Source organism: Equus przewalskii, chromosome 20, assembly GCF_037783145.1.
Source record: "Equus przewalskii isolate Varuska chromosome 20, EquPr2, whole genome shotgun sequence".
In the NCBI taxonomy this organism is placed as follows: Eukaryota; Metazoa; Chordata; class Mammalia; order Perissodactyla; family Equidae; genus Equus; species Equus przewalskii.
Window position 1 is genome coordinate 46,093,989 of NC_091850.1, and position 27,627 is coordinate 46,121,615.

Sequence of the window (27,627 nt, forward strand, 5' to 3'; positions counted from 1 at the left end):
TACAGTCGATCATCTTTACTGTATTCTATTTGTTAGAAGCAAATTACAGGTCCTTAAGAGGAAAAGTTCATACAAGGGCACAAACACCAGGAGACAGGGATCATGCTAGAAATGTCTAGAACATATAAGTAAAAATTACTAATTGATATGCTAAATGATAATACATTGCAATAACATAAAAATATAACATGAACAAAACCTCCTAACATATATAACTCTTTGATCCCTCTCCTCACTCTGGCCTCCATTCCAAACTTCTTTGAATATAGATTTTTTTTTTTTACCCATAGTTTCAACTAAATTACATTCCCACTCAAAACATTTTTGGCTTCTTCTGCTTACTGCAGCCTTTACTCACTCATCCTTCTCTTTTCCTCTGTCAAAGAAATATTTTTCCATGCTGTCTCTTGCATGTAGAAAAACTCCCCATGTCCCCATTTTCTCTGGTATTTCATTTCTACTTCTTCCCTCCCACAGCCCTTGTTCACAAAATCACTGTGAAATGAGATGAGTCAATGCATACGAGACAATTGGCCCCATGCTGATCTCTTGGTGAACATTCTGTGAATTGCACTTCATGCCCACAGATTTAACTGAGTCCAATTTCAATACGTTTTCCTTAATTAATTTTACCCACTAGCGCTTTCAAGTCATTGTTACTTTTATGCAAGTTTGCTCACATTTTTGTTTTATTACCTCCGTTAGAATTTAAACTCCTTGAGGGCAGGCACTCAATCTGAATATTTTTATGTGCTCCATCCTCCAAATGATCAGTATTAGGTGATGTATACTGCTCCCAATAACCTTAGCAGTTTTTTTCTATAGGCATTTTTTTTTTATTCTGGTAAAAAATACATAACTTTAAATTTACCATCCTAACCATTTTTAAGCATACAGTTCAGTAATGTTAAGTATATTCACAATGCTGTGAAATAGATCTCCATAACTTTCTCATCCAGCAAAACTGAAACTCTGTATCCATTATTCAACAACTCCTCTCTTTCCTTTTGCCCTCAGCCCCTGCTAGCTATCATTCAACTTTCCATGTCTATGCATTTGACTGCTTTAGATACCTCATATAAGTGGATCATGTAGTATTTGTCTTTTTGTGACTGGCTTATTTTAATTGGCATAGTGTCCTCAAGGTTCATCCATGGTGTAGCACGTGACAGGATTTGCTTCCTTTTTATGGCTGGATAACATTCCGTTATAGGTATATGCCACATTTTGTTTTTAGATTCATCTGTCAGTGGGCATTTGGGTTGCTTTGACCTCTTGGCTATTGGGAATAGTGTTTCTATGAACATGGGTGTGCAAATTATCTCTTTGAGACCCTGCTTTCAATTCTTTTGGATATATACCCAGAAGTGGAATTGCTGGATCATATGGTTGTTCTATTTTTAATTTTTTGAGGAACTGCCATACTGCCATACTGTTTTCCATGGTGGTTGGATAATTGAATTATTTGAATTATTCACTTTATAGGTGCTGAAATTTGGCGTGATTGAGCTTTTATATATATATATATATATATATATATATATATATATATCTCAAGGAAATGACAAAGCTAGGGCTTGGTTTTCTGATTTGTCCTTATTCTTCCCTCTTCTAGGTAATCCTGGAATGTAGCTACTTTTCTTCCACCTCAATACCCCTGTCTTTTTACTTGTCTATCTGTATATCTATATATGTCATGAGCGAGATTTCAGTTTAATTCTGGTTCAGAGTTATAGCTTTATGAACATGAGGAAATTTTCTTATGAATGAATGATTGACTAAGAAGAGTCTCAAGGGGGTGTGTATACTTCGAGAGGAAATGTATTCCTTTTTCTCTGTCTTCAAGGTATTCCTATTAGTTTGGATCTAAGGGCTTAAATTAATGATGGTACATGAGAAGACTCTTTTGGACATTCTCTATTTGCTCAAAAAAATACTGATAAAAAGATGTATTGCTCCGCTAACTGTACAAGTTTTCTAAAGAAAAGTCAGCATTTATTTATTATTGAGAATAGGTCCTCTGTCAAATATGCGTAGTGTCCATAGGTAAGTTAATATTGAAAATAAGCCTGCTGTACCTTAAATTCTTCAGGTTCATTATGACTTTGGTCTGCGTAACATTCTGTCAGTTCTGAGAACATTGGGAGCAGCAAAAAGAGCCAACCCCACAGATACAGAATCCACGATTGTCATGCGCGTACTACGAGACATGAATCTTTCTAAACTGGTAGGATTCACAGATGGAAATGTTCCACCCACTTTAATATCAGTTCAACTAACCAAGCACAAATGAGCTTTAGAAATACTTATTTAAAACACATTTAAAATGCTTAATTATCAGACAAAGTGCTGGAGAGCATAATTTTAAATTACACTTTTTCAGAAGTTATTTTTATGGTGACTCATATCTGGTTTAACATATGCCTATTCCAACAGAATTGAAATGGGTTTTTAAAAATCTACATGTTAAGTTTCCAAATCCTTGAATCATTTTTGTGTTTTAGAGCTAAAATCTCACCTTCTTTAAAGTGTGTAAAGCTTGGCAGGAAATTGTATGTAAATGTTAAAAGCATGTAATAATTTCATACTCTTTCCTTTCTCAGTAGAGACTGATAATCAGTTGTCCAATATCAGTAGATCTATGTACAGGATGACACAATGATATATTTTTATTGCAAAATAAAATTATGAACCAAATTCCAATTCATGAATTTGTTACTATCTCTCATTTAAAAATTCTTTTTACTTTAAATTAGAAATTGTAGGCTACGTAGTAACTCCCAAAACTGGTTATTTTATGGAAAGGTTGTCATGTAGGCAATATTTTCTTTCCTTCCATTTCTGTCCTTTTTGTTTTCTCTTTTTCCTTCTTTTCCTCCCCTTCTTTTTTTTTAAATAATTTTTTTTGTGTGTGTGTGAGGAAGATTGGCTCTGAACTAACATCTGTTGCCAATCTTCCTCTTTTTGCTTGAAGAAGATTGTTGCTGAGCTAACGTCTGTGCCAATCTCCCCCCTTTTTATATGTGGGAGGTCACCACAGCATGGCCCGATGAGCAGAATGTAGGTCCATGCCTGGGATTGGAACTGGCAAACCCCAGGCTGCCAAAGCAGAGCCCGTGCACTTCACCACTGTGCCACTGGGTCGGCCCCTAAATAATTTTTAATTTATTGGAAACATGATGAAAATATTCTTCAACTTCAATGATGTTGATATTTTATATGTTAATGCTTATGATAAAGTAATCAGGGCTGTATTATGCATTTTCAGTTTATACGTTGCTATTTTTGTGCCAAAATAGTTGGTTTGATTTCCCTTTCTCTTCTTTTTCAGATTGATGAGGATGAACCTTTATTTCTGAGTTTGATTGAAGATCTCTTCCCAAATATTCTCCTGGATAAAGCAGGATACCCTGAACTAGAAGTGGCAATTAGTAGGCAGGTAATGTGTTTCACAGGGCGTCAGGTGCTGGGTCTCTTTCATCTGAATTTATTTTATTTTTAAAAATGTATTTATTTGTTTTATAGAGGTCACACCGCCAAAAGTCTAGTTTCCATCTCTCACCATACACATCTTCTCCTTTGCCCTCTTGCCCTCCTCTGCCTCCTTTCCCTCTGGTAACCACTAATCTGTTCTCCATATCTATATGTTTGTTTGTTTATCTTCCACATGTGAATGAAATCCTACTGTAATTGTCTGTCTCCATCTGACTTACCTCACTTAGCCTAATACCCTCAAGGTCCATGCATATTGTCACAAATGGCACAATTTCCTCTTTTTCATGACTAAGTGGTATTCCATATATATATCACATCTGGGGCCCTGGTGTTTGCCACATTGCTTTGACCTCTGGACTCCTGCCTATGAGTGTCATTTGCAGTGATCTCAGCTGTCCTACTTTTTCCCCAGGCCCAGGATCACTTGTTTCTTCCTTGAGTTTTGGGGAATCAACCACGCTATATGGATCATTAGGTGTCTGGATTTCCCATGATCCTTGGTGCAGTTTTAACTTGTTATAGTCTTCCTAGGAGCGGAAATGAAGCATGTATTCTTGTGCCTCAATTTCCTTTCCTAGGAACAAGAGTTTGGGAAAAAAAGTTGTATAGAAGTGGTGATTAGCTCATATTTATAAAATGCATTTCAATTCCTTGCAGATATTTGTAATAAAAATCCACTATGGTATTATTTAATGGATATTTTTCTTTTACAAAGTCAGTATTTAAAAGTCTTGATCTTCTAATCAGGTAAGATTGATAATTCCTTTTGCAAGTGGTTTCTTCATCATATGGCCAAATTAATTGCAGCATTTCCTAAAAAGTTAAGTATAAAGTAATTGATAAGGTGACCTACATTAGTAGTTTGTAGCATATGAAAAATCTGAAAAGCAAATACATAGCATAATTACATAAATACATGATTATTATCCAAAAATTATTCAAGTAAAAATAAAAGTGTCATTTAGAGTGGATTTAACTATAGCATGATGGCTAAGAACATGGACCATGGAGTCGAATTTCTTGGGCTCAGATCTACTCCATAACTTTACAAGTAATAATCTTGGGTATATTGTTTAGTCTCTCTATGCCTCAGTTTCCTTATCTGTAAAATGAAGACATCAATAGTACCAATCACAGGGTGTTGTTATGAAGATGAAACTTGGAATAGTGTTTGGCAGAGTAACTTCCATATATATGTTTGATAGATAAAAACTACCCAGATTTATTAAGACAGCTTGAAGTCTATATGAAATTTCAGTCAATTTGTAGTATGCTACAAATTTTTCCATTATTCAATATCTTTTAAATTAAACATTTAAAATACATTTTGATATTTGAGCCTTTATTCTTAAGTTGCTTCTAAGACATAGATTCCACAGAATGTTAATGTAAATGTATTTAATTCCCAAAGACAAATGCAGATATTTCTTGTTAGCTTGGGATACCATTTTGATTATGTTCAGCCTGCCTTTTGTCTATGTATATATGTATATTTTTGCAATTTGTTTTATTGTGGTAAAATACATAATATAAAATTTACCATTTTAGCCATTTTTAAGTGTACAGTTTAGTGACATTAAGTATATCCACATTATTGTGCAAACATCACTAGCAGCCATCTTTAGAACTTTTTTCATCTTTGCGAGTTCAAACTCCTTACCTGTTAAACACCAGCTCCCCATCCCTCTATCCTTCACTCCATGTCTATGCTTATTGTGAGCAAATGCTAAGTCCAGATCGCCATTGATGTGGCCTAACGTGGGGGTTGTGTTATGTTTTCAGGTTGAAGAAGCTGGTTTAGTCAACCATCCTCCTTGGAAATTGAAAGTCATCCAGCTGTTTGAAACACAGAGAGTGCGGCATGGGATGATGACCCTGGGGCCCAGTGGAGCAGGGAAGACCACCTGCATCCACACCTTGATGAAAGCCATGACAGGTAAGGGGCAGCCAAGCTGCGTTGCTCTGGTGACACATTTAAATAGTTATGACACATGCGAATGCCCCAAAAAGGGACACAATGGTAGATACATTAATATATTTTTATAGCAGGAAATGTTGCTTTACTGATTATTGGGTACATTTTAGAGATAACATATTACATTAATGGACCAGACGGAATAACATTCTTTTTAGCTTTATTGAGATATAATTGACACTTAACATTGTGTAAGTTTAATGTGTACAACGTATTGATTTGAAACATTTATATGTTGCAAAATGATTACTACCTTGCATTGGCTACCACCTCCATCCTGTCACATGGTTACCATTTCTTTTTTGTGGTGAGAACATTTAAGATCTACTCTCTTACCAGCGTTCAAGTATCTGCTACAGTATTAATAGCTATAATCACCATGTTGTACATTAGATCCCCAAACTTGTTAATGTTATAGCTGGAAGTTTGTACCCTTTGTTCAATATCTCCTCATTTCTCCAATCCCCGAATCTCTGGTAACCACCCTTCTACAATCTGTTTCTCTGAGTTTGATTTTTTTTTAGATTCCACATATAAGTGATATCATATAGTGTTTGTCTTTCTCTGTCTGACTTCTTTCACTTAGCATAATGCCCTCAAAGTTCATCTATGTTGTCACAAATGGCAGAACGTCCTTCTTTCTCATGACTGCATAATATTCCTTTGTGTGTGTGTGTATATATATACATACATGCATATATATATGTATATGCCACATCTTTATCCTTTCACCTGTTGATGGACACTAAGGTTGTTCTATATCTTGGTTTTTGTGAATAATGTTGCAGGAAGGAGATTTTTTTAAATGACTTTATGAGCTGTGTTATATTTTACATATGTTATGTCATTTACTTTTCATAATGATCTTGAAATGCGGCTGTTATTTTTCCCACTTTGTACCAAAAAGTCAAGGCTCAAATTCAGAAATGTTCATGGTTGCAAAGATGGTAAGTGATGGGACTCAGAATTAAGGTCAAGGCCCACTAATGAAAAACCCAGACTTTTCCCAATATACCGTGCAGTTTCCCAATAATGATTTAATAGAACATGCAACAACCTCTCAATAAATAAAAATTAATTGCAATCCCAACTCTTAAAAATCTAGGCATTGACGGCCTGGTGGCGCAGCAGTTAAGTTTGCACATTCCGCTTCGGCGGCCCGGGGTTTGCCGGTTCAGATCCCGGGTGTGGACATGGCACCGCTTGGCAAGCCATGCTGTGGTAGTCATCCCACATATAAAGCAGAGGAAGATGGGCACGGATGTTAGCTCAGGGCCAGTCTTCCTCAGTAAAAAGAGGAGGATTGGTGGCAGATGTTACCTCAGGGCTAATCTTTCTCAAAAAAAAAAAAAAAAAATCTAGGCATTTAAAATCATCCTAATCATAAACTAATTTCCTGCCCGGAATCAGATATTTTTATGGTGAAGTTAAATAAATGCATTTAATTTCCAGATGTCCCTAAGCCTTACATCTAAGTCCCTAGCTTGAGGTCATCCAGGGATAATGGGACATTGATGACTCTCTTCCTAAAATTCCTTAGCCATGGAAGAGTTGAGTTCCAAAATTTCACAGACCTTTGGCTTTTGGAATGCATCCTACATGGTCCCACAGGAAAAGGTGCCTGGCTGGGTTTCCAGTCAGCTCATGGAGCCCGGGTGCACTGATACTGAGTTGGTGGTTGCTGGAAATTGTCTATGTTTGCTCTAGGGTCCTGGATTTAGTCTCAGTTTCCTCAGCTGTGGGATGAAGTGAATTCTGTACATCAGGACTCCACTGGGGGTCTTCTCACTGAGACAGGATTGTGCTCAGCTGTCACCTGCCTTTGCCAAAACTGAGAGCTCACACCTGCAAGACCTACCATGAGGTTTTCATGTGTGCTGTTAAGATTCTGTTTGGGGATTTTTGCGTAGCTTTAAAATGATGTATTCTCCTCTCAAATTATGCCTAACAATACTTTTGTTGTTGTTATGTAGCTGCCTTCTGTTAACAATAAACTACAAATGCACCTGGCACTTGAACAAAATGAGTGCTAAATATTAAACAATATAGATACATTATATATGACATGTTTAAATTATGTAATCCATATGGCCTCACTGGTTTTGGAGAAGTTCGTTGCAAAGATGAATTAATCATTAGACTATTTGCTGTTTATTAACCTGTTCTTGGTTTTAGTATGTAGAGCAAACATTTGTTATCTTAAGTGAAACATTATTTTTTGGTGAAACTTTAATTATCCAAAAGAGGAGAAAGTAATTGAGTTGAACTTCTACTAGATCCATCGATGTTATTTGTTCTCTTATTCATCATATATTTGTTCACCAAATATCTTTGATGTTCTTTACTTTGGGGTTCTGCTAGGTTCTGTACTAGAAATGGGAAAGGAGGCATGAAACAAAATGGTCATGTCTTCAAGGAGCTTACACTGTAGCAGAGTGACACTGATGATTATAAATCAATGTGGAATTGCTATGAGGAGATTTGGACAATTATGCGGTGAGCAGAGGCAAAGGAGATCAGAAACTTTTCTAAGGAATTATAGAAAGGCTTACAGAGCAGGTGCTACTTGAGTTAAGGTTTGAGGGTTGGGTAGCAGATGGATGAAAGGCATTCTTAGCAGAACAAGGAGGCTGTGCAGGGACTGGAGAGAGCATGACATACCCAGGGAAGTGCTTTGGCATGGATGAAATGTAATTTGTGTGTGGGGTGGGAGTGGGGGAGATAAAGATGTGTAGCAGATGCTCTTGGTGCCCAGTGCCACATCCCTTTGGCCCTCCTCTGCTACAGATGCAGCTGTTGGTCAGTTTCTCCACCAAACTCCCAGTGATGTTGCCCAGTTTTTCAGCCTTATAACTTTCCTTGAGGCTAGGGAACTGGCTCAGCCTGGATGTAGGGGTTGGGGGGGAATTAATGCCCCTGAGGCAGCCATACCCTCAGCCAATGGAGGAGAAGAGTTGAAGGCAAATGTCCCACCTCCTCCTATCTATTAGAGGGACATTTCATCTGTGACCAGCTCACCAATGAGCCCATTATTGGCTTTCTCTCTTTTCCTGTCTCGCTCTCTTTCCTCTCACTCCGAACTCCCAGCACCCACTTCCTTGCTTCAGGCTTTGCTTTCAGGGGGAATTCAAATTAATGCAGTAGGCTTGGCATGGGGAGCTTTGTGAGTCACACTAAATACTTAGATTTTATTCTGTAGGTGATGGGAAGCCATGGAGCTGGGGCATGGTGTGATCAACCCTGTGTGTGGAAGACCATTTGGTGGCCAGGTAGAGACTCGTCTGCAGGATAGGAGGGGCAGCATAGAGTCTATAAGGAGGCGAAGCCAGAAAAGGGTATCTACTCTAGAACAGAGTGCATGAAGGAGGAGTGATCAGAACAGTCAAGAAAGGCCTAATCAAGCATTTTTTTCTCAAAGTGCTCTTATAAAAATATAAAGGCATTTTAAGTGAAAATAATACAATTCTACCCACTACCATAAGGAAATAAGTTGATAATTTCTCTTGTATGGGCAACAGACCAAGTCTAGTCTTCACCTACGATACTGTCATACACTTTAAGAATTTCTGGCCTTTTGTAAAGTGTGATTAAATGGAAAAATGTCAGTCTTATGGGTATCATTTATTGTAAAAGCTGAATTGTGACAAAGTTGAGCTTCAGTACCATAAAATCTTGCAAGTGATTACCCCGATTCTTTCTGCAATTTTGAAAACAGAGAACTATGGTCAATTTTCTAAACGGGTTTTAATGTAGCACCTTTTCTAATGTGCACATATGTCTATGTGTGCTTGTGGTTGTTGATTTTTATTTCATTTTATATTTTTATGGTTTTATACTTTAAACCTTATTTTTCACTTTTCTGCTGATTAATCACAGTCCCTTACATACAAGCATCCAGCCCATTTAAGAGTAGTTTTAGGGTTTGAACGATTTGAATACCTTTCCTGAGGTTGGCCACAAAAGCTAAGTCCTTGATTTCTGCAACATTAGTTTAGCATATTTTTTCCAAAGGAACAAGAACACGTCTCAGCAAATCAAAGCTGATAATGGAGAGAAGAAGGCATCTTTTAGGTGAAATTTGAGATACAAGATTTAATTGTGGACACTATAAACCAAAAGACTTTTGAGCTGTGAAATTTGAAGAACTTCCACATTACATTAATTTCTTTGTCAATTCCAACATGGTAGCCTTTTTCTCCCCTTACGTAACATGTAATTTTCTTTTACAGAAGATAAAAACAAAAGTGCTCTAGTCAATAAAATCTAATGAGGCTAATTATGATAATTTGGAATGCAGTAAGACATTTATATTTTCAATGTAATTTTGCATTTTTCATATTTTGAATGCCTGCTGACAGTACACCGCAAATTAGTGCAATGTTGCCTAATGATGGTTCACTCTACATCTGAGTTGTTTAAAATTTGGATTTACTTGGCATAGATTGTGGAAAACCACACCGAGAGATGAGGATGAATCCCAAAGCAATTACGGCCCCACAGATGTTTGGTCGGCTCGACGTGGCCACGAACGACTGGACTGATGGAATATTTTCTACTCTTTGGAGGAAAACATTGAGGGCTAAGAAAGGTAGAAGATAAATTACAAGTGTTATTTTTGACATGTCCTTCTAAGTAAAATCCTTGGTGACTATTTAGAATTAGTGGAACAACTGTATTCTCCATATAATATCTTAGCCAAGACCAAGAAGCCATAAATCAGTATATTTGTGAATGTTAAAATACTGAAATTATTGATTAGTGTATTTAAAATCTCCCTCTCCTCTCCCTTTTGTTCTTTCTTACAAGGGGAATTATTTTCCTTTTGAAAAAAACATTTCTGTATCCCTGTGATATCTTAGAATAAAATAGATAGGAAAATCTGTAAAGGAAAATTGATAGTATTGAATAAAGTGACTTTACCATAACTATTTTCACTGAATATTTTTAAAATGTTACTCTTAGTTAAGTACAGCCTATTTTTAGAAAACTGATTCCAAGATAAAATCACAGGAGGAAATGGGCTTTTTTGGGAAGAAAATTGTGTATATCAAAAATGAAGTCTATATTGAACTAACAAATTATTCTGTTTAGATGTACACTGGTGTTTGGTGGTTGTGTAAACAAACCTGTTAAGGGCTAGTGGTTCATGCTGAATATTCTTTCAGTTATGGGCTCTGTAAATTCAACCCAACATTCCCAGAATATAAGCTCAGATGGAAGAGGTGGTAATATCTCTCCTCTCATCGTGTTTTCTGACTCCCGAATGAATAGGAGACAGGAACAGTGAATGCAATTGCAGAGAGAGAGAATATAGGAGGACAAGATGTTTGTGATATCACTTTCTGAGTCTATGCTTTGGGCAACAATGTTCTACTGAAAAATGTTGAAGGTGGTGCCACTGAGGTTCTTACTTAGGGAATGTGGCTGATCAACCTAACATCGATTGTCCAAAGAGAAATGAAAATGCTTAATTTCTAGAGCATGCTCGTGTTAGAAATTGTTGTTGTTTTACGGAAATCAAATTTTGTTTATAATTTATTCCAGTAGTGTTTTGTAAACACAGATCCAGTGCCCAAATGTTACCTCAAGGAATACGAGCTCAGAGAGGTGGTTTTTTTCCTCCTTCAAAAAGGCAGCATAGGCTTTTTCTTTTAAAGGGTCTCTGATGATTAGATCATCATTTTACTTAAAATTCGAGTCAAATGAGTATAATTAGGATTTTGAAAGCAGTTTATTTGACATAGAATATTCCACAGTTGTTACACAGTAAATAAAAATTAGAGCCACAACCTTGGTCATGGCGTTGGTGAATAAGAGAAACTAGTAGTTAAGAAATTAAGAAGAACTATTAAACTGAATACCTGAATTTACAGGGGCATTCCTGTTGAGAATTCTGCCAGTGTTTGTCCTGTTTGTTACCTCCAAAGTGATTTACCTCCTTAAGTGATTCCCGTCAGATTCCCTTCCCCAAACTGCTGTCTTAAGGACACGTGACCTCCAGCTTGTCAAGTACAAATTGTCAGTTCTCAGTCGAGACCCTCTATCAGCAGCATCTGGCTCAGTTGATCCTACCCCTTCTTGAAAGTCTCCTGTCACTTGGATTCAGGGATGTCTTACTTGGTGTCTCTCCTCCTCCTCCTTCATGGAGAGGTAATCCGGAGGGAGGAGCCAGCAGAGGAGGCCCTGCAAGAAGTCTACCAGAAATCCAAATGTTGAAATGGCTCTGTCCTCAGACCTCCTATCTCTATCTGCCCTTATTATCTAGAGGAAACTCACCCGGTCCATAGTGTTAAATGCCGTCTCTTAACGGATGGTTTCTGTGTTTTAATCCCCAGCCCTGACCTCTCCCTTGAATTGCCAACTCAACAGCCCTATGGGATCTCTATTGGATATCTCAAACTTACATGTGCAAACCAGAATTGATTCCAAGGCTCTGCCTGTCTCACCCCACCTATCCTTCTATCACTCACATCCCTCTCCTCCTTCCCCTCTTCTCGCTAACCTGGCTCAACTTCTTGCTGTTCGTGGAACATCATCACCCTAAGCTTGTACCCATTTCAGGACCTTTGCACTTGCTATTCCCACTGCCTGGAGAATTCTACCTCTAGATTTTTATGTCACTTCATTCTCCTCCTGAAATATTTCATTGACCACCTTTTCTAAAACAATGCCTCATCCTCTTATCCTGCTTAAATTTTCTTATTTTATGTATTTCTTTGCTTGTTGGTTTATCATCTCTACCCCTTAGAATGTAAGCTCTGTGAAGGCAGGACATTGTCTTATGTTCCACAATATTCCCAGACCCTTGAACAGTGCTAATCCATAGAAGGTGCTCAATGAATATTTTTTCAACTGACAAATGACTTTTTGCCTTGTTTATGGGCTTTAAACAACTACTATATAAAGAACTGGAAAAGTCCTGTGTGATAAAATGAGATAATCGTTTAGATCAAAGCTATATTTAAAATTATGAAAAACTGCATCAAATTATAGTACTTCTTCAAGCTTAGTAGTTATGTATATATGCGTATATGTCAACGTATGCTTTCCCCCACCTTTGGTGGGATATTCTAGGGGAACATATCTGGATAGTTCTTGATGGTCCAGTAGATGCCATCTGGATTGAAAATCTGAATTCCGTTTTGGATGATAACAAAACTCTAACCCTTGCCAATGGCGATCGGATTCCCATGGCTCCAAACTGCAAGATCGTTTTCGAACCTCATAACATTGACAATGCTTCGCCTGCTACAGTCTCAAGAAATGGGATGGTTTTCATGAGTTCTTCCATCCTTGATTGGAGTCCTATTCTTGAGGTATGATTGGAGTCTTTCTTTTGTACAATTAAAGGAGAAAAGAGATCCTTTAGCATTCATGTAGCATGTGTGCTGATTTTGCTGCAGACTGTGGTGTAACTGCCCTTTCATGCTAATGTTTCTGGCAGGTCCTAGAATGCTCTGGGGCCTCTAAACCCGCCGGTCCTCATGGTTCTTCAATGCTCTTCTAATATCTCGTTAGACCCGTGATTTCCAACCTGTGGGTTGTGGAGTAATCAGAAAGCCTAGGTGAATCAATAATCCTACCAAACTGTGACTGAACAAGTAAAATTTAATTTTATCACTTTGGGGATTCATGGCATTTTTAAAAGGGACTCATTCAAATAAAGTTTGAGAGCAATCATCTTAGAATATGAACTTAAAGAAGACAACTTATTAAAATTGCATATATAGAATTTTTATGATGCTCAATAGTCATAATACTAGTTTTAAGTTTGTACTTGGAAATAATATTTCAGATAATCTCTCTCCAATTCATAATAAGGTATATTATTTTCTTACCACCAATATATTCTAGAGTATATTGACTATAATTAGAATATAATTAAATGCCTTGTATACATAGATATTTTACTAAGTAAATACTATAATGTAAGGCAGGATGCTTATTAGATAAGCCATCTGTAAAATCTTTTTTGACATTGTTGGTCAAATTTATTTTAATTTACATAAGTTTTTTGGAGATGATTTTGATCCAAAACTTATGAACTTATAATTCAAATAAAGTAGATATTTATTTTATATTGCCATTACATTTTTGTGCTTTTCTTTCTATATGGGTACATCCTAACTTTTAATGATATCTTTTCAGAATTTACACAACTCTGTGTTGCAGAAGAGTTTAGATTTGGCAAAGTATGAGATGTGAAGAAGGAGGGGATTATATAGCAAAATGATAGTGACAGATAGTTGGATATGTCACTAAAAATGCTTCTAAAGATTTTCAGATTTCACAATTAAATTATCCATCCATTAAGGAGAATACAGAGCAAAGGTTCTCAACCCTGGCTTTGCAAAAATAATCATCAATGACAGTTCTTTAAAATACAGATGATTGGGTCACACCCCAGTCCTACCAAATCAGGATCTCTGGGTGGAGGAACAGGGGTGGTGGTTGTCTTTAAGGCACCACAGTAGATTCAGGCTCGGGAACCACAGACACAGCAATCTCCAAGTGAAAATGTATTTATGTGATTTTTCCCAAAATCCTTCAAATTCACAGGGGCTTTTTAACAATACTTTTACAGTACTAGCTAATGAGTATTTAGAGTTTGCTATTTATGAAATAAGCTTCTATTATATTCTGTCCATGTTGAAGCTGAATAAGGCCTTTACATTAATGCTGCACCTACCTAATATTTCTATATGCTTTTAAACAATGCAGTTTCTCCTTGCAAATGGGTAGGAGGAAGCAAGACACACAAAGTACCTAGTTGGAAATGTTAAGAGCAGTGCAAGGCAGCTCTGAGAGTGTTACTGGAGGGCAGACCAGTGGAGAAGTTGTGTTTTTGGAAATTTGTCAGCTTTTGGGAGTCAATGTAATTACTTGGCCCTGTGTATGATGTTTTTTGGTTCCATCAACTCAAAAGTGCTATGTTTTGTTTTTGTTGCTATGGAACCATGGTAAATTCGTGAATTGATGAGTAATTTGGAGTCAATATTTTATTGCTTCTGTTCAGACTCTGTAAGAATGAGTTGATCTCTTATTGCCAAGAGAACTTGCCTCACTTTAAGAAAATGTTTGCGTCAAGTGGTGTTTTATAATGACTGACTTGCACTTTGCTCATATTGGCATTCCCAAATGACTAACTTCTCCATTTTCCTGAGTATTCTTTGATATTTTGCTACATTCGTTATTAATTAAATTAGAAGAAATAAAAGGAAACAACTAATTGTGGTAACTCTTTGTTTCCATTTAAAAATTCTGGGTATGGATGTCCTCCGTTCAGCTTTTATTCCTTTTTCTTTTAAAAAATTATTTCCACATATATGCCTTCTCATTTTCTCCTAGCGTATTTTAACCAAGAGCTGAAGACTTTTCCTCCATCGTGGCTTCAAGACCTGAGCATCGGTATAGTGTAGTAGCTGAAGGTGTAGACATGAGCCAGACTCTGGGTTTGAACTCTGGCCTTGCCACTTACCAGCTGTGGGATCCTGGGCACTTAAATCCTTGGGCCTCAGTTTCCTCATCTGTAAAAGGAGGATGATAATAATAACTCCTACCTCATAGAGTTGTTTTGACATTAAATGAGTTCATACATGAAGGAGTTTATAGCAAGGGCTGGCACATTACAAGTGTAATACTCATTAGATATTATTATTATTGTTAATTGATATTTTAAAAAGTTTTGTCTAAAAATGGCCATTTTCCTGGTGTGCTCTAAGATTAATTAGTGCATTAATCTGTGAACTAACAGGGTTTTCTTAAAAAACGCTCGCCTCAAGAAGCTGAAATTCTTCGTCAGCTGTACTTGGAGTCTTTTCCAGATCTGTATCGCTTCAGTATTCAGAACTTAGAATACAAGATGGAGATGCTTGAGGCCTTTGTAATCATGCAAAGCATTAACATGCTTCAAGGCCTGATCCCTACCAAGGTAAATCGCTCAACTTTCTAGAAATTTCTCTGTTATTAGCTGAGCCATACTGTGCAGAGAGTACAATATTTGAAATTAACTCTGTTAGAGCTATGGGGAGGGGGAATGTTTCAAACATGCATCCTGCATATTTTGTATTTTTTCATTTCTGTTTTTCACAGAGAAAGACGTGGATTTGTAATTTAGTTGTAGGTTCGTAATCATCTAATAAGCATCCTCAATTTATTTCGGAGACCAGCTTGGTATTTCTAGGAATGCGTTCCGTATTTGTTCTCCAGTGTTATTCATCTTTCCCTTGGTCTTGTCTTCGGGAATACTGTTGTCCTTTTTATATCTTTGCTATTTTCTTTAAAGCTCAAGGTAAAGTTTTGGTTTGAAAATTAAGTAATTTTAAAAAAAGTTTCTTTCGTGCTCAGGAGCAAGGTGTGGAGGTCACGCCAGAGCACCTGGGGAGACTGTACGTCTTCTCCCTGATGTGGAGCGTGGGGGCCGCGCTGGAACTGGACGGGCGGCGCCGCCTGGAGCTCTGGCTGCGCTCGCAGGATGCGCTGACCTTGGACCTGCCGCCTCCCGCGGGGCCCGACGGCACCATGTTCGACTATTACGTCACGTCCGATGGTGAGGACCCTCGCTACCATTCTTCCACTCTTAGCTATACAGACACATACATACACGTGGGGACAGTTTTTCCAAATGGCTAATATTTACACCAAATATATAGATTTTTCTAGATGGTAATTAACACTCTGGCCATAAAGTGAAACTGCAAGTTTTCATGTGTGAAGAAAGCTAATTGTTTGTTTTTCAAAAACTAATGTTGATTGTGTTTCAAATGTACATTTTCCTCTTGTTAAATATATTCTGTACTGAATTTTTGATGAATGAACAAGTATCCCAAATCGTTTCTATTTCAGTCATTTGATATAATCAGCAATTTATATAAAAGTACGAAGTATATTTTTACCAAGTATGTGTATGTGTCTATAAATTTATAGCTACATATATTCTTTAAGTTTATTTATATACGTGTACATATATATGTAAAGTACATATATACACATATATGAAGTTCTTATATGTACAATGTTTATATATCTTTTTTTTGGTCTTACAATTAAGGAAGTGTGTAATGAAAAGTTTGTGAGATTAGACATTTTAAAATGATTTCAGGTACATACTACTATCACTGTGTTCTAAATTTTTATGCACACTTTGTGTTATTGAAAACCTACATATTTAAAAAGAAAATTTCAAGGCACTTCTGGATATTTCCTAATATTACCACTTTTGGATAGTTCCTTGGGAAATTTTGACTGGGCTATCACTTAAATACTTAGATCTCTGATTGTAATGATCTTTATTTTACGGGAGTGTTTGAAAATTGTCTTCATGAGATGTCAAGGATGTCTACTCATTACAGTTAGGAGTTAAATTATTAACGGGAATAAGAAGATGTAAATGTTCTCTGTGAACCTCAGGTAAGTGGATGCACTGGAACACGTGTACCGAGGAGTACGTGTATCCATCTGATGTCACCCCAGAATATGGCTCCCTCCTGGTGCCAAATGTTGACAATGTGAGGACTGACTTTCTGATTAAAACCATCGCTAAACAGGGCAAGGTATGGCTCTTTAACTTTTATTAAAAATAGCCTATTTTAAAATGTCACTTGAAAACACGAAACAGCTTAGATTTATTTTAGAATGTTTTATGTTGCTGTTTAGAATAAATGAAACTATTACCCCATTTAGTATACCTCTTTTATTATTCCCCAGTAACAATATTAGAGTTGAATAGTCCTAATTCATAATTAAATAATTATTTCTCATGCATTAGTTGAGAGTAAATTTTGACTTGTTTTTCCAAAGAGAAACCCTTCTTTTGGGATCTTTATATTAGTTTGCTAGGGCTGCCATAACCAAACATCACAGCCTGGATGGCTTAAACAGCAGACATTTCTTTTTCCGCGGTTCTGGAGGCTGGGAGATTAGGTTGTTGGCAGGTTTAGTTTCTCCTGAGGTCTCTCTCCTTGACTTGCAGATGGCTGCCTGCTTGCTGTGTCCTAACATCGTTTTTGTGCGTGAGCATCCCTGCTGTTTCTGGGTGTCTGTATATTTCCTCATCGTATAAGGATGCCAGTTAGATTGAATTAGGGCCCAGCTTAATGGCCTCATTTTAACTTAATCACCTCTTTAAAGAGCCTACCTCCAAATGCAGTCCCATTCTGAGGTACTGGGGGTTAGAGCTTCAATGTATGAATTTTGTGGGGACACAGTTCAGCCCATGACAATGGTTTTATTGTATTTCTTATATTTGTTTCTCAACTCCTATCTTAGGCGGTGCTGTTAATTGGTGAACAAGGAACAGCTAAAACAGTCATAATCAAAGGGTTTATGTCAAAATATGATCCTGAAAGCCACATGATCAAGAGTCTGAACTTTTCTTCTGCAACCACTCCACTAATGTTTCAGGTATTGGCTCCTTGGTACTGTTCATGGAGCCCAAGTTGGTGGTAAACTTTGGAGGCCGAGATCTCTTTACTATTCTGCTGTGCCTGCTGAACTCCATCTGCACTTTCACAGCCGGGGCAAATCCCCCACATATGTCTTCCATTACCTCCATTATTCGACTGCAATAGAATCCCTCCCTAGTTAGATTATAATATGTAAACGTCTTAAATTATGGAGAAATGAAAAGCTTATATAAGATGTTAAAGCCCTCAATACTGTTTAAAATAACCATGTAGAAAAGCCTGCAAACATGCAAAATCCAAAACTGAAAGAAATATAATTTCTTCCCCCACCTAAACCTACTTCCTTTCCTTACTGTCTGCTTTTTGGTGGGTGTTACTATTATTCTAGCCTTTAGACTAGATGCGTTGGAATTATCTTTAATGAGTATCTTGAATCAAGAGCTTCTCACATCTCTTCCTTTGTCTTCCTTCTCCCAGTCCACCTCTACATAACCCACTTCTTCATCCTTCCACACCAGGTATTAGCATGGAGGAATTCCCAGCTGGTCTTGGTTGAAGTCCAACTCCCTTCCAGTCCAGCTCTTAGTCCTCTTCCAATCTCTGGTGCCCATATTGCTACTTTTATCTTGCTGTTCCCTGACTTAACGTTCCACAATGGCTCTCGTTGTCAATTGCCACAAGAGAGAAAATCTTAGAATCTTAGCATATTGAAGATTTTACCCTATCATACACTGAGGAGTATCAGAAAGAACCCCTTCAAATTTGCATTGCTTTTGTCAATGAAATTGCCAAGAATGACTGGGTTGGCAGTGGCTGACTGGTTGTTTTTCTCCTGTTCCTAAGTTGTTTAAGACTGGGGTGGAAAATCCTTCATGACAGTTCAGGCTTCAGTTGTTTTCAAGTCATCTCTGATGTCTGTATTAGAACATGAATACATTAATACAAAAGACACATTTCGTAAATTGAAAATAGAAGGGGAATTTTTAGGAGAATCCAAATCCAAAGAGCTTTGCTTTTGATGAACTTTGTTGTTCTTTAGTTGTTGGAATGAAAATATCAAAGAGCAGTGAAAATTCTCGAGACCATGGCTAAATCATGTACCTTTATCACTGAATGTAATTCGTAACTGCAGAGTGCCAATAAACTAAGACCATTGATTAAGTTTCTAAATAAGACCATCAACTATGTTATGCTCCTCTGTTAGAGATGAAATTTCCAATACCGGCTAGGCTTCTATCAGATGAGTACCATTTACACAGTGTCCTGATGGAAAGGTCTGAATAGAAGGTCGACCTCGCCCTGCACTGACTCAGCAGTGGTATTTTTGTGTTTGGGGAGCAGCACATTAAATTATCCTAGGCTGGCAAGATGCTAACATTATGCACATTCCCTTGATATTGTTTTACATCTAAAAACTTTTGTTTGTTTTACTTTAGGAGCCATCCTATTTAAAGGTTATAATTATAACTTTATTTTTGGCTGCAGATTTTAAAACATTAAATCAGACTGTGATTTCTTTTTCATTATGTTGGGTGATTATAGCTGTTCACATTTCTTGAGAGTGGATTAAACCTTGAGGACTGCAGTGCAGTTCTGGCGATAACTACCTGGAGTTACTAAAGATTTCACAGGTGAAGGACTCAGTCCCCACAAGACTTCCCTCTCTTTGGCAACCAGCCACAAGCTCAGGGGTTTCCAGGCTACCAGTACTTCTGAACAACTGGCTACAAGTTCAAGGGTTCTTATGATCCTCTCAGTTTTGATAATTTGCTATAATGACTCACAGAATTCAGGAAAGTACTATGCTTGTGATTATGATTTTATTATAAAAGATATAAATTGGATCAGCCAAGAGAAGAGACGCATAGAGCAAGGTTTGGAATGATCCCAAATGCAAACCTTCTGTGTCCTCAGAATGTGTTCCCCTCCAGGCACATCAGTGTACATCATCAGCCAGGGAGCTCACTTGAACTACAATGTCCAGAACTTTTATTAGGGTTTCATTACATAGGCATGGGTGATTGAATCATTGACCACATGATTTAACTAAATCTCCATACCCCTTCCCCTCCCAGGAGATCAGCTGATATGTGGTTCAAAGTCCTAACCCTCAAATAACACGGTTAGTCTTTCTGACTTGAGTGGTCTGAGGGACCCACCATGAATAACAAAGATATTCCTAGGAAATTCCAAGGGTTTAAAGGCTCAACCTAGGAACCAGGGACAAAGGCCAGCCATTCTTTAGTATATGACAAGACCTTGTCACTGTATTTTTGTTAGCAACTCATGGTGATATTTACCCCTTTAAGGTGGTAAAGATCTGTGGTCTATGTCTCTGTAACCTGAGAGATTTATTAATTTTCAGGAAAAAGGCATACATTATCTAGAAAGCAACCTGTTTGTTGATATACAAATTTATAAACTCTATAATAAATTTCTAGAAGTGGTACCGTGTTGAAGTAGAATAATTAGAAGAATAATGAAGCAGGCTTTTAAAACGTGAAAATCTGTATTCTTTAGAGTGCCATCTGTTTCATGACCACTTGAGCCCAATTCCTTCCTGTCCTTCAGTGTGAGGGTGGCATCATCACTTCACGATTTCCTCTTCTGTTCAGAAGCATCATAGCATCATAGCATCATCTACTCTGTTTAGTGCCTGTGTTGACTGCTGAGCATCAGAGCTTTCTATTAAGCTAGACTCATTAGTTTTAGAAAGCTTTCAATTAGCCAAACTGCTATAATTAACATTCTCACTATAATTTTCATGCTAAACAGGGGCTGATGGAGCTGAGCCTTTGTCTCTGGTCTCTCACTTGTCTGGATCCAAACCAAATTGAACTTGTAGATGAGAAAATAGATACTGTCCATCCCTCCTGGGTTCCCATGATGGCACACGTCAAGGACACATGTCTGTTGCTTGACAGGTTGTTTTCATCAGGGTTTCCTTTGTTTTCCCCGTGGTGACGCTTCCACATCTTTCATCAGTAGGAGGACTGCCTATATGTCCCTCTTTGCCCAGGACCATCCAGTTTACTTCCATTTTCTCAGATTAATAATTAATGGCGTCCCCTGTCACCATCAAAAGTGTGTGATTTGAACAAAAACTATATGGTCTCCTTGTTTTTTGACTAAGGGAATTCAGTAAGTCTTTTAAGAGATTTTTTTTTCCCCAAATAAATATTGTTTTAATGCTTTTTTTTCTATTTTTGAAAGTAATCCATACATATATTTAAAAATTTAAATACAGAAAGGTAAGAAGGAGAAAAAGTTTCTTAACAGAATTTCTGAAAAGGTTGATCTCTTCTAAAAAAATCTTAAAGTGTTTTGAATACGACAATCATCTTACAAATGGTTGCGTAGCAATAAGTTTTGTTTTTTAAAAATGAGAAATCATAGAACCTGGAAGGAAATTCCACATTTTTTCTAGACTCAGAGCTACTTTTCCAAGTGAAATCTTACGCAGAAGACTAAGCTATAAAACAGGGAGCCGTGGATTTGCTTGGTGGAAGTGGAGCCAGGCTCCTGAAATCCCCTCCAGCCTCATCCTGCTTCCTGCAGGGCCCCGGGGGCTACAGAAAAATCCTTTTGGCTCCTCAGAGCGCAGTTTGAAGGCTAGGTTCGAGAGGAGAACCATAAGACATAATGTGTGAAAGTATTTTTTTCATGGCAAAGTTCTCTAAAAATGTCGGGTTTTACGGACTCAGGTGGAAGGAGATTGAAGTACTTGTCTGAGTTCGAGGTTGCTTGGTAGCGGAACCTGGCCAGAAACCAGGTCCCTGCATGTTCCACTCTGCTTTTCCAGTTCACCCATACCCCTCCCTCCAATGGCTTTTCTTTACCCACATTAATATTCAAATGACTGATTTATCACTTTAGTGCATTTGTTTTATTTTTAGCTTCTAGTTATGCGTTATTGTATTTCCATGTTATTTTAGATATCACTTTACTTTTTTGTTTTTAAATAATGCTTTTAAACATAGCAAACTTTTTTTCTTTTGGTGAGGAACATTGGCCCTTAGCTAACATCTGTTGTCAATCTTCCTCTTTTTTTCTCCCCAAACCCCCCCAGTATGTAGTTGTATATCCTACTTGTAGGTCCTTCTAGTTCCTCTGTGTGGGACCCCACCTCAGCATGGCCTGATGAGTGGTGCTAGGTCTGCGCCCAGGATCTGAACTCGCGAACCGTGGGATGCCAAAGTGCAGCAGGCGAACTTAACCACTTGGCCATGGAGCCAGCCCCTCAATTTACTTTTTACAATGTACTTTTAAGCATTTTAAACTTTACTAATGTAAGACTGTTTTCATTTGGTTTTGGTGAATTATAATAAAGTGGAAGATCTTATTTAGGCAGTAGATTATTTTTAGCAAAGAGCGTAAGCTCTCCATTTTTATCTTTTAGCTAAATAGCAGATATATGGAAGCCTAAAATTAAGTATATTTTATATTTCAATTTAGTTGGATATAATACTCTAGTCGCCCTCTTATTTGCGATTTCTCTTTCTGTGCTTTCAGTTAGCCCTTTTTTCCTGATTTTAAACCCAGTTGGAGCTATTGTATAAGGCCATGCATGTTATGCAGATATGTGTGTGTCCCATTCACAGAGACAGTTGTGTGAACGGTAAACCCAAGAACTTGGAAGTGCACAACCTTTTTAACTGTACATCACCCTGCCAATACCCCTTCCAGTGCAATGTTTCTCCCTCTGTCTAGTTGAGGAAACAGACATGTGCCCAGTCAAGTATAGCTGATGTGATAAGTGCTACTTATGGTATAATCTAAGTATTGTGGAGCCCAGAGGAAGAGGGGGTTAATTTCTTTAGGGGATTACAGAAATCAATGAATGTAGAGAAAGAGTTGACCATTACTTGAGGGAATTTAATATATACATTATATTAATATTATATTTATTTTTTTAAAGAATTATAGAGGTTGAATTGTCCATTAAGAAATCAAATCAGAAAATTGCATTGCCCCTAGTTTTAAGGCTCCTAGCTTAGAATAGAGAAAGACAGCTTTCCTTACCTCCATTCCTATATCTGGATTTCTAAAAGTCTAGTTTTTATTTCTTAAAATGCCACTGTCACAGCTGGGGTTAACCCTGGCGTCACATGTGTGTGAGATAGTGTGTCTATCTAGACAGCAAGATAAGAATGTTTTTTAGGTTCCATGTATTGCTTAAGAGGATGACATGCTGACCACCATTCTCTTATTTCAGAGTAAACTTTTTGTTTATTCTCAGAAAACAGCATAAACTGCCCTTAGTCAGGCCTTTGCTAGAGATTTCAATATTTTATTAAAAGCTGGGTTGAGAGAAGTGACATTTATGGAAGATCATTCATCTAAATCAGTATTTCACAAATTGTGTTTGGCTAATGCTAATCCTGAGAGATTTTTTGGCTCAGAAATGGCTACTCTAGGAATATGTAAATAAGGATCTCGTAATGAACACTGTAAATCAGCCTGTGAGATGAGCATCATTTCGTGGTATGTGTTTTATTGTTACCTGAACATGAGTGAATTAAGACCTTGAGGGACTGGAACAAATTGACTGAGGAGTGTTTAGAAATGAGACTGGCAGGGTAAGCAGGAAGCATCATGGGGTCCCTTGTAAATCACTAAGGGAACCACTGGAGTAATGGGCAGGATTGCATCGCCCCTTAGAAAGTTCATTCTGGCTCCAGAGTAGAGAACAAGATGGAAGAGATGTGGCTGCTCTCAGAGAGACCGGAGAGGAGATGGTCGTGGTAATTCCTCAGGAGGGAGGTTGGGCTGGACCGATATAATAAAAGTGGGACTGGAAGCAGGACAGGGTGCATTCAAGTTGTAGTTAGGAAGCAGAACTTACAGGATTGTTGGTTGAGTGGATATTGCTGGAGGAGAGGGATAGAAGAGAGAGAAAAAAGTTAAAGATGACTCCTCAGTTTCTTGTCTTTATTTATGTATGTATCAAATATTTATTGATAAATATTTGGTATCAGATACCTTTCTAGACACTGAGGATGCAGTGATGAGCAAGATAAATGAGATGGCTTCTCTCCTTACATTCTAGTGGGAGAGATAGATAATAATCAAATAAATGAATTTTTATTAACTGCGTTATGGTTTATACCACCAAAACAGTGGATGAAGTGGGAACACAGATCAAGGAGATCAGGGAGAATGTGGGTAATAGAGTACTACAAAGATGATTATGATTTGGACTGGTTTCTTTGGGGAGACAGAAAATTCTAGATAAAATTGTAAATTACACAATATAGACAGCCTATATGCCTTGTAAAGAAGTTTCCAGGACTGACTGGAGTAGGCCGGGAGTGGAATTTAAGAGGTTGTGACATTAATCCCCACGAGAAGGACAAATAACTGACCTAAGGCATGTCATTGTTCAGAGAGGAGGAGATTCATTAAAAGGTACTAGTGAAATTATCGTAGAAAGAAGTTATCGTTGTTGGATGTGGAAATGTTTGGACGAAGCAATTAGGTAGTTTGTGCCAATTCCTGAAATGAACACCCAGGAGGGGGTGCAGACTTTGGGGTAAGAGGCATTTATGTTTGACTCCGTTGGTTTTGTGAAGCTATGGATCATCCAAGTGAAGTCCAGTTGGAGATACCAGTATATGGTTTCCCCAATCATTCCCAAATAGATATGTGGTGGAGTAAAACATCTAATTACTGTGTTTTAGGCCTTCAGGGGGTCTTATCAAACTCCAAAATTCATTAGGTAACTATTCAATGGGCAGCAATTATAAAAGCAGAAAGAAATCCCAACTTCAGGTTCACAAGCTATTTAATTTTTCTCCCTTCTTTGTTTTTGTTTTTGTCAATTTAGCTCTTTTATGACATACATAATTTACTAATAATATCCTAATATTTCAGAGAAATTGGGGTCATAATGAAGGGGAAGAAAGTGCAGATATGTGCCTATTACTCCATATTATCCTACCTATTCCACCTATGGCTTTTTGGGTTTTAGAAGGCCCCCAAGACCTTAAATCTTCATGTTCCTATGAGTTCTTATTAACAGACAAAGGAATGTCTGAAGGATCTAGTTTGCCAGAGGGAGGTGTCAGGAGAATATTAATTGCCTTATCCATTTAAATTCATTGAAAAGCAGAGCTAAATTTAGCCTAGTACATTACTCTAAACAGTTTGCTTTTATGTCAGGGGAATATAAAATTCGTTTTGCCATTGTAGTGTTGACATGCGAGATTTGTTTTGTAGTTGAATGAGTGCTGTATATTTATATACCTTTCTATTTAAAAATGGTGAAAAATTTTCACCTCTCTTGCTATTGTTCATTGAAATGATGATAGAAACATACAATTTGAAATTACTAAACTACAAAGATTTCCAAGGACAGATGTGTAGTTTTTTGCTTATATCTTGGCCTTCTTTTGTGGTTGTATCTTGGATTATTAAAGTCATTTTTAACTGGTTTACTTTTCATCATAAAATAAGAAAACTTTTTTGGATAGGAGGAGAATGAATTTTAGCTCAATATACCTCCACTGTCTCCTATATTTATACATTATCTTTAAGATGACTTAAAATCATGGATCAGTAGATTCCTACCGTAGTAGGAATGAAAAGAGTCTTTAAGACAGAACTTCTATAGCATGAGAAGCTATGAAGCCCTTTCTGTGTTCTTTGCAGTACTAGCTCTGGTTAGTCAGTGCGTACATTTTGAATGAATGATTGATTTCTGAACTACGTTGTACTACATGGAAATGATAATAATGTAGTCAATAGTCTGAGGTGCTTCCCCCATGTCCCCTTTATCACTTCCAACACTACTTCTGTCAGTTTTTTTAAAATTGAGGTATGATTAACACATAACATTATATTAGTTTCATTGGTTTTAATATTCTTTTTCATTTTGCTAGGAAAGTTTTTTGTAGAACACAGTGTAGTGTCCTCCTGGGCCACCTAAGCTCAGAATGTAGAAATGAGAGAGGATCCATAGGTGGGCATTATTCTCCATTTTGTATGAGGGCATGAGAAGTGATTCAGTGTGATTGCATCTGCCCCAAAGCAGCGGATCTGGGTTGCGTCAGCCTACAGAAGCCAGTTGCCAGCCTTCTCAATAGAGAGCAGTCTTCAGATTATGGCAGGCTGTGTAGCTCAGAGCATAGACCTAAGAAGTTTCTTGGATGGTATCCCTGTTTGACTATGTCCCTGATTGTGGGGAAACTTTTAGCAGGGCTGGACCCTTTGAATAATAGGGGTTGTACACTAGAGTGTCGTCAAGGCAGGCACAATAAGACAAAAGTAAATCTGCAGAAATGGACTGAAGTGTCTCATCCCATTAAAAATTTACATTGATCAGAATTTCATTTACTCTTTTAAACCAGATCTTCAAAGGTTGTAAAAGTTATGCAAGATAATTTAAGTACTTCATGCCCTACTATCCAGAATTATGGGGAGTTTTTCTGAGTAGTTCCTGTCAATTCAAATGTTTCTAGATTTTTAGAATAATTCACAGACGTTTTTGTTGTCTTTCTTGTTTAACAGAGGACAATAGAGAGCTATGTGGATAAACGCGTGGGTACAACATATGGTCCTCCTGCGGGAAAGAAGATGACTGTTTTTATTGATGATGTGAATATGCCAATAATCAATGAGTGGGGAGACCAGGTATGTGGATCCTATTGTGCACTTTATTTCTTCAATTCAGCGTTGATTTATTCTTTGTTGAGTAAATATTATTCTATCTTTTCAACATGCAATTCCTGAATTCTAATAAAGTCCATTATTTGGAAACACTCAAGGAGTTAGGTTCTGGGATATAAAGGAGTGACATTTTAATTCTGAAAGTTGTCTTTCTTAGGTTACTAATGAGATAGTACGACAGCTGATGGAACAGAATGGATTTTATAACCTAGAGAAGCCTGGGGAGTTTACCAGCATTGTGGACATCCAGATTTTGGCAGCCATGATTCATCCTGGAGGCGGACGCAATGATATACCCCAAAGACTCAAGAGGCACTTCTCTGTATTTAACTGCACGTTGCCCTCTGATGCATCTATGGACAAGATCTTTGGTAAAATGAGTGGCAGTGGGGCATGGGGAGGGAAGACCACTTGCTTATGTTCCAATGAGAAAATATCCACCCAGAGGTCAACACGGAAGGAGCACTGGGTGGCTTCTTAGTCTATTGTCCTCATCACTTTAAAGTAGTGTATTTTGTTTATATGAGGATTTATTATACATATGTACTGAATTAGGTGCCTCAGTAGATCTTTTCTTCCTAGGTTTTTCTTAAAGTAACTGTTTCTAGCTTCTTAAGCAAGGAAGTTAACCATGGAGATGGTGAGGTTGTTTCCCCATGGATAAACATATTTGAGGTCTGGCTTGATAGAATACCATGCCAAAAATTTATGTAGCTGATACTTTAACCAACCCATCTAATGATTTTGGCCAAAGAAATAATTTTGCGTAGAGTAGAGATTAGCCAGAGTCTGATCTTCAGAGTAATTTATAGGATGTTAATAAGTTATTGATTGATTAAATACATAGTATTTCAAAAATAATTAGATTGAAGAAACAGTAGCCCAATAGATAACCGTAATTATTTAGCTTAGCAATTAAAATAATTGTGTAACTGAGTTTGGAATTACTCTTTGCAGAAAAAGAGTGTAAAGTTATGTATGCAGTCATGTTAGGTATTAATTTACCATTTCTGAAACTGCTACTGAGAAAAAGCTCATTAGGGTTACCCTAATTAATTTCTGGTGGACTAAAATGTCATCTTAGCA

The 27,627-nt window shown here is 37.4% G+C and overlaps 1 protein-coding gene across 2 annotated transcripts in view; it reads left to right on the plus strand.

Annotated features, from left to right (window-relative positions):
* DNAH5 (dynein axonemal heavy chain 5) overlaps nucleotides 1–27,627 on the plus strand; it is a 267,264-nt gene that overhangs the window by 141,712 nt on the left and 97,925 nt on the right. For both annotated transcript variants that reach the window (XM_070587179.1, XM_070587178.1), the window contains exons 39-49: nucleotides 2,093–2,227; nucleotides 3,332–3,439; nucleotides 5,278–5,431; nucleotides 9,912–10,058; nucleotides 12,545–12,786; nucleotides 15,225–15,401; nucleotides 15,818–16,019; nucleotides 16,880–17,022; nucleotides 17,738–17,872; nucleotides 26,383–26,505; nucleotides 26,699–26,912. In XM_070587179.1, the coding sequence (XP_070443280.1) occupies nucleotides 2,093–2,227; nucleotides 3,332–3,439; nucleotides 5,278–5,431; nucleotides 9,912–10,058; nucleotides 12,545–12,786; nucleotides 15,225–15,401; nucleotides 15,818–16,019; nucleotides 16,880–17,022; nucleotides 17,738–17,872; nucleotides 26,383–26,505; nucleotides 26,699–26,912 (1,780 nt within the window). The remainder of the gene's footprint in view (nucleotides 1–2,092; nucleotides 2,228–3,331; nucleotides 3,440–5,277; nucleotides 5,432–9,911; nucleotides 10,059–12,544; nucleotides 12,787–15,224; nucleotides 15,402–15,817; nucleotides 16,020–16,879; nucleotides 17,023–17,737; nucleotides 17,873–26,382; nucleotides 26,506–26,698; nucleotides 26,913–27,627) is intronic.